General features: G+C 39.9%; 1 protein-coding gene across 1 annotated transcript in view; it reads right to left on the bottom strand.

Annotated features, from left to right (window-relative positions):
• The window catches only part of xpo4 (exportin 4), a 48,095-nt gene that overhangs the window by 9,019 nt on the left and 25,307 nt on the right, over positions 1–13,769 (bottom strand). Inside the window, exons 8-13 of the mRNA XM_069663695.1 lie at positions 12,428–12,585; positions 4,896–5,070; positions 4,357–4,533; positions 3,892–4,034; positions 3,586–3,731; positions 2,162–2,339 (exon numbers count right to left, since the gene is read on the bottom strand). Coding sequence (XP_069519796.1) covers positions 2,162–2,339; positions 3,586–3,731; positions 3,892–4,034; positions 4,357–4,533; positions 4,896–5,070; positions 12,428–12,585 — 977 coding nt within the window. The remainder of the gene's footprint in view (positions 1–2,161; positions 2,340–3,585; positions 3,732–3,891; positions 4,035–4,356; positions 4,534–4,895; positions 5,071–12,427; positions 12,586–13,769) is intronic.

The following is a 13,769-nucleotide window of genomic DNA, read 5'->3' as shown; positions in this document are numbered from 1 at the left end:
GCTTCACAAAGTCAAGGCCACGCACACAATCACACAGAGTTCATAAAGGACACAGAGACAGAGGGCTTAAAGCAGCTTAAGGGGCCGCCCCCCTCTGCGGAGGACAGTGCACAGTTTCACATTGTTTGCAGAAAACAAAACCGCGCTGACATTTACGGGGCCGGGGTCGCCCGCTCGCTGATAGGCAACCTGACGCCAGCGGCCACTCGTCTCTGCAATCCTCTGTCATTGCTGTCATCCCTGCTACACGCACACACCAACACACGCCGCCACTTAATGAACAATCTAGAAAGAACAAGGGCTAAACGACCTTCAGCAGACAATCTCTGGCTGCTGTGACTATCTATTGTCGTCACTGTGATTATCTGCACGCACACACACACACTCTGTCCCCTCTAACAGACAAGCATCCAGTGTGACCGCCAAGAGCCCCTGAACCGCACGAGGTTCAAACACCAAAGTCACATTACTGTCCGGCCGCACTATTAATTGTTGTTGAAAAATAAATCCCATCTGATAACAGCAGCCGGACACGCTTTGCATCCCCGAGTCTTTTTATTATCTCTTGTTATGTAGGATTTTCTTATCGCTCTTATAGTTTGACAAGCACACAGGCATCATTGTGTATAAGACCGAAATACACACGTGCACAAACAGCACCCTATGGACACTAAAGGAGAGATGTCAGAGTGAGCGGGCTGCACATGGACATGTGCCCCGAGCAGTCGGGGTGCCTTGCTCAAGGGCACCACCTCAACAGTGCCCAGGAGAGGAACTGGCACCTCTACCATTCCCAATTCCATGCCTGGTCCGTAACGGGACTTGAACCGGCCACCCTGAAAAAGACGGCTCTGATTCCAACCTGCAGATCAACCTGCATGTTTTCATTACAAATTTTTCCCAGCTATTTATTTGAATTAACTAATTGATCATTTATTTTAGTCCAGAGGCTTAAAACTGTCTGGAATAATTAAGAAACAAGCAAAAATCCAGCAGAAAGGAAAAGTAAGATCAAGCTGTTTTTAAGCTCGACACATCTACACAATACAAATTCAGGAACATCTCTGGCATGGTATTATTATTCTCAGTCTACAAAATGTCAAAAAATGGTGCCCTTAATTTCCTGACAAACAAAAATACAAATCTTGTTGTTTTGTTCTATAAACAATCCAAAACGTGAAGATATTCATTTTATAATGTATGTATCTGGAACTAGAGAATTTAGGCATTTCTAAAAAAGGATTTTCTAAATGTATTAGTTTTCTGTCAATAAAACTTGTGACAAATATAGATCAGTGTTTGCCAAATCCTAAGATGACATCCCTAAATGTCTTTGTCTTGCCCACAAGTCAAATATTTATCATTGATCAGCACCAAAAAAAAGAAACTGTTCGTATTTAAGAAGCTGGAATAAGACAATTTTAACTTTTTTCCTTTAAAATCACATATAGATGACTTCACTGATTCATCACTGAAGCTCAAACAGTAACCTAAGCACAAACTGACGTCTTAAAATTGCTTTACTCATCTGAACATCAATCCAAAACTCCAGAATAATCCTCTAACAACCATGTAACAATTATGTAACTGCATTAATATATACGGCTGATGATTTATTGAATTGAATGAACTTTACAGGACAATGACTGTGACAAACACTTTGAGGTACAACCAGCCTTGGCCATCGAGGAAGTCTATTCTGGGCGGGTTTTATGGGTTCTGGCTGGTAAAATGAGACCAACTGTCAGAACGCTCGCGGATCGCTGGACACACAAAGAGAAGCCATCTCTTCCAATACAACAATACATGTGACTGCAGGCATCCTAATGTGCAGTGCCAACATGTCAAACCTGTGCTGCATACTGTATCAATCACACGTTTGGATTTAAAATTCTTACAGTTACACAAACCAAACCTGAGACCTTCAAAGTTCAAAGTCAAAGGATAAACAATCTGCTGACAAAATCAAGAACCCTGGAAACCAGAAAAACCATCACACGGCAAGAAAGTCAAGAGAAAAACAGCCCTTTAGTTAAAAAGTGAAACCTTAAGCCTTCAGACCCAGCAAAGGGAGAATTTAAGAGAACAAGAAGGAGCAATGTAAGTGCGACACAAAATATTCACTTCAATATCAACCTTAGCCACACAGCTGAGAGAGTACCTGATGACTGAGTCGGTGCGGTTGCAGCCCGGTATGGACGATGCCTTCTCCCCCGGTGACCCGAGGATCTGCAGCGTAGTGTTGATGTCGACTTCTGTCGAGTGTTTGATGGAGAACTCCATCACCTCCGAGGGGATCAACGGGGTTTCTCCCTGAGGGTCGTCTGCTAGTAGATACCCTGGAGGAGGCACAGACAGAAGCTATACATTTTTTTCGGCCTTTTATGCTTTTATTGATAGGGAGGATACTGGATAGTGTTAGAGGCAGGGGAAGAGAGAGTGGGGATGACACGCAGCAAAGAGCCGAGGGTGGGAGTCGAGCCCGGGCCGCCACATTGAGGTCTGACGCTTCTGTATATGGGCCACAGATTTTACCGCTGAGCTTAATCGTTGCCCAGAAGCAGATACATGTTAAAGTGTAGATCATCATCATCACAGTGAGTATCCAGCTACTTGATATATTACTTGTTGATCAACAGATAATAAACCTCTAACAAGTAACAAGTCGTTTTTTAGTTGTTTTGTTGGCAGAAATACCAAATTGTCGGTTTTTAAATTCTCATTTTCGATCACATTCTTATTTTAATCTTCTTCTGGTTTTGGACTGTTCTGTCGGAGTTCTGGAAAAGTTGTGATTCACAACTAATTTGAAACATTTAATGCATCAAAAAAATGAACAAAGTAATTAGTGACAATATATAAATTATACTAAAAACAACACGACCGTTGCAGCTCCAGTATCCAGCTTTGTGTCAGGATTTGTAATCAGCCATTTCAACATGACCTTAACAAAAAACAACAATTCTTTGTGGTTGGGTGTAACGTCAGATCCACAAATGTCCCAGCTTCATTGTTTTAAGAGCAAGTTTAAGAACAATGGAAAAATACAGATGTCATCTGGAAAGGCGTCAGCAGCCTGAATAGAAAGTTTATGGTGAGAAATCTGCAAAGACGCTCTGCTCGCCTTTAATGATGCTGGTCCAGACAATATTTTATTAACACCAACCCACAGAACCGGGTGGAGTTCTGTTCTTCTGTTTTGTTCACAAATAAAGACGTGAATTGGATTAAACTGCACTGGAAGAGTCAAGTGTGAATGTGTGCATTTTTTATTGTCCCAACAAAACCCTCTTACGATCGCGTCCTTTTATTTTTGGGAGGGGTTTGATTCTATCACCTTTTTGCCCCAGTAACTAGTAAAAAGTTAACATTTAACAAATACTCTTTTGTACTCTAAATGTAGTAATTTTAATGAACAAAGAAGGCTATTTAAACACAATGAGACACAAAGCTACTAGACCTTGCTAGTCATTGTCTCCTTGTGACAAAGCAGAAAATGAGACATCAGGAGATCAGACAATTGTAAAATGTCCTTTTTACATAAAACAAAAAGATACAAAGACAGCTTTATGTCCTGCTGCTGACCTGAGACCAGTATGAGCCAGTGGATGTCCTCATAGAGGTCGTCCAGGACTTTGCGGTCCATTGATCCGGGGTCAGATGTAGCCATGAGGTGCTGCTGGGTCCTCTGGAGTTGACCGTGCAGTCGTGTTACCCGATCCTCCAACAGGCTGCAAGAAGATGCACCAAGACCAGCGTCAACATGAGGAACACAAACACTTTACACTTCTATACTGAAAATCTAATGAATCTAAAATAATGCAATCTGTGTAAAGATGTTCACACAAACTGTTGCAGCAGAAAAGGATTTAAAGCAATGATGTGTTTTACCTCGTTAGCAGAGGGATACAGTGGTCTGCAGCCACACGTCCCAGCATGCCGATGCTGGACAGCTGGTCAGAGAACAGCTCTCTGTCGTCTTCCTGCAGCTCGTTGATCTCTTCCTCTTCATGGGACGATATGCCGTTCACTGACTGAGGGGTGGGGAGATGGGCGAGGTTCAGCGTTTCATAACGTGCACAGAGAAGAAGTGAAAGAAAAAGTGAGTCAAACGTGTCAGGGGGGAAGGATTAGTGTAAACTGAAATGGCAAATTAAAGAATGCATAAACATCCTCCTCTGGGCATGAGCAGAGCCAGTATTGTAATACTGAAATCTATAGAGTTGGATTAGTCTATCTTTACATGTGTTTTACAAATCTTTTAAGTCCCCTTTCAACTTTGTGAAACGGTTAAAAAAATTGGTTAACATATTAAAGAAAAATAAAATATGTTTGTAGAAATAGAAAGAGTCTCACCAGATTCCGGGTGCCGTCAGGAGCAGCCAAGTGACACTGGATATACGAGTTGAAGACCTGAACCGCCGGCTGGACGAAGCAGCCGCGAGGAAAGTGCTCGTCGTCTTGAACTAGTGTCAGCCACGACTCCAGCAGCTTGTCGTAGGCCTCCATGTAAACCATGTCGTCTTTATCCAGCTGGACAAGGACAGAAAGATAAACTTTACAGTGAGTATAAGCGATGCAGGATGTTTGATTCTTTCACAGTCAAAGTTTAAAGAGGGGGTATTATGCTTTTTCACATTTTAAGTTTTAAAACTTGTAGGTAAAAGTATGTTGTACCCCTTTCCCTTCAAAATTAGTGCATTGACGCAGGTTTTTCAGATGCTAATAAATGCAGATTTTCTCTTTTCCCATTGCCAGTGAAGTATACTTAGTATATATGAACCTTAAATCAAAAATCACTGGGTTTTCGTTCAGCATGTTCTTTCTCGTTACACAACGAATCTAGTGAAGATGATTAAATGTTTGTGAGGCATGAGAAAGGTGTAATTACTTACCACCTCCTCCAGGGCGGCACTGCGTCCGAACGAGCAGGTGAGCAGCGTGAGGCAGTTGATGAAGGAGGTGAAGAGTTCACTGGGCAGCGCTGTTAAGACACTTCGAGGGAACATGGTGATCAGATTGGAGATGATGTTAGAGATTCCCACCGCCTCGGAGTCCTCGATCTCAATCCTGCAAACAAATATCAATCAATGAGCATGTTGTCTGGAGAATCGGGGGGGGAAATGAAAGCTAAGAACAGCTGGCACTGTAGTATGGATCTTGTGAATTTTACGATTCATCTGCTACTAGCGTTACATTCAGTGGTGAAAATCAATTTAAAAATCAAGGGAAGAGAATCCCCACTTTTCTTTTTCATCTTGGATTCAAACCCGTGCTTTGGCCCGAGGAGGTTACGGTTCCACACTGCTGGGAGAGGCCGAGGCTAAACGGGGGTCACTTTCCATTTAACTCAGCAAAGACTGAGGTTTGGAAACAGGCATGAAAATTGATCCTTAACCAAAATATATGGGCAACTTGACCCCTGAGCAGTTTTCCACTGCTGCATCTGGGGATCTTTTTATGGTTTATCTGCTTAGCACAGTACACAGAGTACACAAGGTTTACAGAAGGCTGTGATTAAACTTTTTAAGAGAAACTGTCATCATCAGATCATACCATGAAGCATTAAGCGACAGTTTTGACTCTGCACATGATAAAACATATTGCTCGTATGTTGTTGAATTTCATAAACAGATTAAAAAGTGAGTTGTAAACTTAATTTTGCACCGGCTGGACAAATGTGACGGCAGCGACTGTACAACAAAGAACATGTATGCATAATGCAGCAGTTTTTAAGGCAACTGAGGTGAAGAAAACTAAACTTGTGTTGCAGTCTACATAGTCAAAGTCAGCTAAATCAAAGCATGTGTGGACTGCTGAACAAAGAAGAGGAATTTGAAACCATGCAGACAGCAACCCATTCAGCAACTCAAGTTTAAGTACTTGAAATGAAATAATCATGCATCAGACCTCTGTAGACGCCATCAGAACAAACTGCAAATATGACAATAATACGCTGTTTGCATCAACACAGCTCCAGACAGCAGACAATATACTAGGTCAAGTTCCCGCCACTATCAGAGGAGCCTAAAGGTCCATCTTATCATCACCACCAGACACCCAGTGTCTGTGCAAATGAGTGAGCAACACGTCTATGAGTTTAAATCCTGAACAACTTCTCAGTATGTAAAACAAGCGCTTTAAATTTCTCTGAAGAGATACATCACCAAATGACGGGACTGTTTTACACCCCATTAAAACACGTTAAGCAGGCAGGAACAAACGAATGTTAAAATTTTATGTGAGAAAACTCCAGCTCCAGAAAAACTCCTGACTACACACATTTTTAAGAATGTAAGTATATTATCACACCCAATGTGCTGTTATAGACAGAGAATACAGACGTGATCATATAATAGAAATAGAATTCTCATTTTATCCTTAATTTAAAGTCTAGATGAAAAAATATGTATATTATTATTATTATTATTAAGGATCTCTTCCACTTTGGTAACTAAAGACTTGTAACTAAGATATGTTTTGGCTGAGCGATCATTTTAAGGTTGGAAAATAAACTTCTCGCTTCAACCAACATACAGTATAAAACATAAAACATTTAATTTGTCATTGTACACATACAATGAAGTAACTTCTTGGAAGTCTCGGAGACCAGCAGAAAACCGAAACAAGTAAATAAGAAATTAAATATAGCAAGATTTATCTTATTTACTGTGTATATAGGGACAAGTAGGAAGCATGTTAACCGATGTTACGCTCCACAGCATTTATAGCCCAAGCCAATTTGCAATGCCCATCCCTATATGGCCATTAAAATACATAAAAGTCAACAACAAATATACAAGTGAGTGTACAAAACAAACTCTACAATAAGAAAGAGGGGCGCAGGTTAAGCTCAGCGGTTAAAGAGCGCCCAATGTATAGAGGCACCGTCCTCGATGCAGCAGCCAAGGGTTCAAAGCTGACCCTCGGCCCTTTGCTGCAGGTAATCGCTACACTCTCTTCCCTCATTTCCCACTCTATTCACTGTCCTATCCAATAAAGGCAAAGGCCAAAGGACAAAAACCAAAACAATAACAAACAGAACAATACAAAAACACAAGCGATAACACAATAAAACAGAAGGCACAAGATCATACATGACTGAGCCCTCTTCAAAAACTGTCCCAGTCAGGGTCCAGTGTCAGTTCTGCAGGTAAAGTGTTTCACATATAAATAAACAAGATAAACATGTGTTAGCGACTTCTATCTATGATATAAATATATAAATATATATATAAAATATTAAGGCATTTGGATGAGGAACAGTGACAGTGCAAGCAGCGCAGTGCAAAAGAATATACGACTAGAAATGGACCGATAACATCAGGTTGCCGTGTTATCAGTCAGGCTTTACTCATTAATGCATGCAGCTCCTCGTAGCTGGAAGCTAAACCAAACAGGCTTATACGATGCCTATACTTCAAACAGTCACAGCGTCTGCGTAACAGCTTGTTTAGGGTTTTCCACATTTCTGCTCAGATGAAAGCACTTAGTGACGCTCAGGGGGAAACCCTCTTTTAACCCCTCTATAAAAACCAACACTGCCCTCAAGTTTTCTGTATTGTTTGTCTTTTTTGTGTCGCCTTAGCCGCACAAGAATAGCAAAACCTGCATGTATGTTTGACGTGATGCACCTCTTCATAATCAGAGAGGGATATTTTGTGTGAGAAGCCGAGCTAACCCCTATCAGATGGGGTAAAATTGCGAGCAGAACTGTTCAATCACTGCGGATCTGCCATCCCTCTCCGCATGGTTTTCCGATGAGGCAATTGGAAAAAAGCTCCAAGAATAGGTGATTACAGACGGAGCGGGAGAGGAGGGAAGAGAGAGAGAGAGCGAGAGACTATGAGAGAGAAGAGAGACCCCTACTCACAGAATCATGTGGTCCACCAACAAGCTCATGTGCACTTTTAACTGTGCGTCTCAGTTATTTATACATGCGAGTGTGGCCCCTTCATTCAGATCACAACCACTTTGCTGACAGACACACCCACAAATGAACATAAAGTACTTCTTCCGTACTTCACACACAGTTCCCATGAGCACCACTTTTCTGTTCAAAACCTCTACCAACTCATTATCTTATACCAACCATCACATTATTCTGGGGACTGAAGCTCACTTTTAGGTACAAATGTGTGTAAAACTCCAAGTGCCAAGACATTTCAAGTTCCCACAGCTGGCGTAGATCCAGATTTGTTCCCCTCTTCACTTAGTTGCATTTAAGCGCACCATCAAGGTAAAAGGCAAGCAGCCAAGAAACAAGTGTATGTAACACCAAAATAAAATTACCACATTTTTTTGGTCAAAGTGACAGAAAAACAAATTAGCTTTAAACCAGCATAATCCAAAAACAACTTACAACATGGTGAATGAAGAAGGCAAACCATAAATTAAAACAAATATTCAGCTAAAAAGCACATCGCATCATAAGTTACTTATATCGTAACGATGAACTGAAAGCACAGAGAGGTTGCAGAGTACTTTAAAATGTTGTTTCATTAAATCTTTGAAAAAGGGTCACGATGACAAAATAGGCCAAATCCATTTCAGGCTGAACGAGAAACCTTTCAACGCTTTCTAAGAGCACTTGTAAAAGCAGAGTAATAATACAATGTGCTCCCTTCTCTCTCTGTTATTGTTAAAAGTCTTGAAGCTCCATATTGAACCAATTTGTAGAAAATGTAGTCCTTTTTTTAATCAAGTGCAGAATATAATTCAATCAGTAGAGAGATACAGGCCTGAATCAATATCTGAAGATATAATCATCTGAAATAATTTGATTTTTTTATGTTATAAAAGATGAAACAGATCTGACTCATCACCAATATCTTTGACGGAGGTGTGCGCTCTCAGACTGACCTTCTAGTTTTAATCTGATATAAATCTGGTGACTCCTGCCTCTCTCCTAACCTTTGTGTCACTGCCGCCTCATCAGCTGCTAAAAACAGAGCCGTAATCTCTTTTAATGCATCTTCCTGAAGCTCAAAACACACTCTGAATCCCTGCATCGCACACAGGAACAATTGATGGGCTGTATTGTGAAAACCACCGGCTCACACAACTCGTAATGTGTCTCAGCTCAGGGTCTATTTCTTCACATGCAGGCCACGCCAGAGCTGAATCACTGCCGGATGGAGGAGGCCCTGTGGCTCAGGTCCTTTGACGCCACACACCTGCCCACACCAATTCACATCTAATGCCTGTTAAACCATGTCAGTCATGAATCACCTCGAGTTATCTCGTTATATTATGAAAGGCATAACATTTGGGCTCAGAAGGCCCCTCATTTATTCTGTGGAGAAGGAAAATATATATATTCTGTAGGTCGGTTTGGTAACAATTCCTAGATTTTTATGAACAGAGATTTTTTTTTAGATTATGAAGACAAGTGCGGCAGGACGTCTGATAGAAAGACGTGAGAATGACACCTCTGCAGGAGAAGACGGGGGACATTTTTAGATGATTTGATTGAGCTGTGTGTGGCAAACACTGCAGCAGAAAGCAGGAATATATATGTCTAACACAACGACTATTAATTAAATATTACTTCTTCCTAATCTAAGACACGTTTTCTGTATTTTTACTCTCATTTTATTCTTTATTCTTGCTAAAATAAACCTTTTTTTCCCATGTCTAAAACAAAAATCAGCGGAACTACAAGGCAACGAGTGTGCAATAATTCACAATATGATTTATTTTCAATACCCTTAAACTCTATCATGAATCAGAGAATATATAGAGCCATGCGTCCAATCATCCCTAATATAAAATTAAATATTATCTTTATTGCCATTGCACCAGGTGCAGGGAAATTGGACGTGAACTCGCAATCAATGCAACAATAAAAATAGCAGCAATAAGACAGTAAAACCAAGAAACAACAACAACAGTGTTTCCGCTACATACATTCGCCACCACAGAATTATTGCCACCGCTGCCTCAGATTTCTATAACATGCAACGTCCAAATGAACGTCCAGTCGCCCTCTCTCCTCGTTGAGGCAGCGCACTGAAACAGTGACAGGAGTCACAGGACGTCAATCACTCGCAAAGTCTTAGCAACCAAATAAACAACAGCGGGACCAGTTTACTCCTCACAGTGTTCTAACGGCTGATTACCGATTAAGAGGCTGTTTTTGAAGTTACATTTTGTTGTTGATGCCTGACTCCTGCTCCTTCTACTCCACCTCAAATGCCAGGTTATACAAATAGCAACTATATTTAAGAACTGTAGAGACAGTAACGTCAAAAGGATTTCAAAAGCATTGAGGTTTTATTAAATACTGCAGCTTCCGCCTCTTTCTAGAATCACTAAACAGTCCACATGATTTCATTTTACGGATCTGACAGCTCTACATCAGATGAAAGGACGAGTGGTAAACGATTGTACACACCCACACGCTCTATTTACTCATGTTTGAGCGGTTTCTAGTTATGATTTTTCTTCTCTGTTTGGAAAAATATAAACAAACATCTCTGTGTGCAAAATAAACGAATAATTTGATCAATTTTAATCCATCAATTTAGTGTAAGAGGAGACTGGAGACATAAGTTACTGGTTAACTGTATTTGTAACTGAGCTGGAAGACAAGCTCTTCCTTCTGCTGCTTGTTTCCCGTAGAGAGAACAGATGCTGGATTCAGAGGCCATTAAAAACAGACTCAACAAGCAATTACTTCCTGTAAATAAAGCAGAGATGGCACAGCGTGAGTCACACACTCCTGACGTCGGCCGCCATCACTTGTTGAGTCTCTGAATTTAAGAAACATGAAATCCTTCAGATATTGGAGGGAGATAAACAGCTACTGAGGCTGAAGTCAAGGTAATGTGACTTTTTGAATTCTACACTATGTGCAGCAGAAATAGATTCAGCTGAGGAAAGAAGATTAAGTTTACAAACATGCACTCTCTTACGTAATCCAAACCTCTGCTGTTTCACAGATTAAAGATTATTTTGACTCATCTTCTGTTTTCTACAAATCCTTTTGTGTGGTTTGTGAAGTTTTAAAATTGGAAAACACTGAGGATAAATTGTTTTGCATGTTATAACGTCTCCTACTTTATATAATTTTCTTTCCTAAAATGTCTATATTTTCAAAAGACATCCTTGAACAAAAACATATCTAGCAAATGGAAACAATCGAAGGTTTTGCAGATTATCAGAAATAAGACAAAAATAATTGTCAAAAGAAAGCGGAGAGAGAGATCAATCTGATTCATGAATTTCTTCTGGTATCAAGTGGAACAGGAGTGCTGCCTTGGAAACAATTCAATATTCTCTATTCATTTATAATTGAATTCCAACAGCACACAGCAGGTGTGAGCTTTTCATTTCTTTTACCGAGAAAAAATACGTCATATGGGTGTTGTTCTCAGGCAAGCTTATAAACATTTGAAATAAATACATAAACCTGTGCTATAAGTTCGGTCTGGCGACAATCATGATAGCAAGACTGTTGTCGTGAAGAAGAATGCTTTATATAGTAATTGTTGCTAAACGCTCTGGTTTGCTGTTTTAGCTGATATAAAGGAATTTGCATTAAACTGGACTGTTCTGTAACTGTTTAAAAAAACTCCTCACAGAAGGTTTAAAATGTCAAAACATCTCAAGTATGTGTGTGCTTACCCGTGCATGTGCACACATCATTATTACACAATTTGCTTTGAATATAATTCTTTTGCCATTTCTTAATGTTTTTCTGAGCAGATTAAATAAGCAGCACATTTGCAACAATTCACTGTTGCAATAGCTACGCACAGACACATGCGCCTTATAAATGTATATAGTAGTTCACTGTGCTCCTAAATTTCCTTGTGTTAGCTCATCAAATTATCTAATCATCCCTTAGCACAAATGGTGATGGCCCTTAATATACTTATATTAGTGTGTTGTATGGGTTGGTGCGAGGTCATTTTATACGTATTTCAGGATTCATTAGTTTTTTGTTTTTTGTGTGTGTTTGTTTTGTATCTTCTGTAAAGCACATTGAGTTAACATTTGTATGAAATGTTCTATAACAATAAATTGAATTAAAATGGAATTGAATTAATAAGTAGGGAAAGCTCTAAAACTATTCTAATTCACATTACAAGGGGAAGGTAACTTTATGACAAAAATTTCATAGCGAACAAATGTCAACCTGATGGGGCCGCTTTACTAAAAGTCAGGACATCACTTAAATCATGACGACTCATCCTCTGTGAGTCATAAACGTCTGTACCAAACTTAATAACAATCCATCCAACAGTCGTCTAAATATTCCAGTCTCAACCAAAGTGGTGGATGGACCAACGTCACATCACCATCCATGGCTAAAACACACAACAACTACCCACAGCACAACGTTTAATTACTACAAGCTACTATGCAGCACCGAGCACAGACACACTGCATGTGTAGTTGAAGAGCAAAGTGACACACTCACCCGTTGATCATGCTGAGCAGTCCTTCTACAAGGTGGGCCAGGTAGGAGACCTGGGCGCCCTCATCCGGGAAGATTGGCCCGTGCATGGAGGCCAGCTGGGCCAGGCACTGCAGGGAGTCCTGGGCCATGTCCGAGTCCTCCCGGATTTTTCTGTGAACCTGCAAGACGAGAGAAGAAATGTCTGTTTCCAAGGAAGGAAAAGGAAAATTGCGAGATTCAACATCAATCAGAATCAATCCACCAGCTGGTCATTTTTATATCCTAGAAAAGAGGAAAAATACATTTTGTATTATTACACTTTTAATGATTAACTGAAAATGCACATATAATTTCAGAGCTGTCGTCCACCTCACCTGCAATATGAGGAGAGAAAAGAAAGATACTTCATATGTTTTCCCTTACGATTATTCTCTTTTTAAAATAAAGATGAGTAAAGCTGCATCGAGCAAGCAGGGTTCTTTCTCAAGACCACCTGCACGACCACAAGTCATTACTCAAAGGGAGGCCAGAGTCTACGATCACCTTCAGTGCTGCAACATATTCAGCAAAGACACTTGAGCAAACCTATCAAATTTTGTGAAATGAGTTTAAATGCAGTATTCAAAAAAAATAATTTGTTTGGAAAAAGACCGAGGGAGACTATATTAACCCTTTGTTTTAGTTTTATCCAACGGCTGCTGGATCCAGCTTAGAGGGCAGGATTGCTGTAGCTCACACTACATTTCTTCCTTTAGAATACTTTTTAAACATCATATGAAATGCCATTTTATACAGTTTTTACAGTAATACCAATTAAAGAATGACAGAACTCCAGTCACATTATTGTCAGTACAACTGTAAATGAAATAAATTAATAAATTATGAAGTAACTTTGACTGAGATTAGCAAAAACAAATTGCTGGATTAATTAACCAATTTAAAAGAAAAATATAAAGTGTATGGGGTACTTGTACAAGTACCCCATACCCTTTATATTTGACACTTTCATTGATATTTGAGTTGTTTTTTGTATTTCTCTTATTTGTACTGTATTTTTTGGAGCTATCTGGCTCTATAATTTCCTTCGGGATAAATAAAGTTCTATCTTATCTTCTCTTAAGTCTTCAAGCCGCGTAGTAGCAGCTGTAGCGAGCAGTAGCGACAGTGTTTAGAATGTGTCAGATAGTAAACAGCCTTCTGCATGCACAATTGCTTCTGCAGTCTCCCTACTTTTCTTTTTAGGTGTATAATTTTTCCTAAATGCGACAAAGAAGTTCTAACTAACGTGAGTGTTCGGGGTGCGTAGGAAAAATCTTCAAGACCTTTGCAAATTAGATTTGAGAATACCTCCTAATGTTTTTAT

This window comes from Semicossyphus pulcher, unplaced genomic scaffold (assembly GCF_022749685.1).
Source record: "Semicossyphus pulcher isolate SPU_LCO1_2020_fin unplaced genomic scaffold, fSemPul1.0.p SCAF_15, whole genome shotgun sequence".
Classification (NCBI taxonomy): domain Eukaryota; kingdom Metazoa; phylum Chordata; class Actinopteri; order Labriformes; family Labridae; genus Semicossyphus; species Semicossyphus pulcher.
This window is presented reverse-complemented; position numbering and strand designations above follow the sequence as displayed.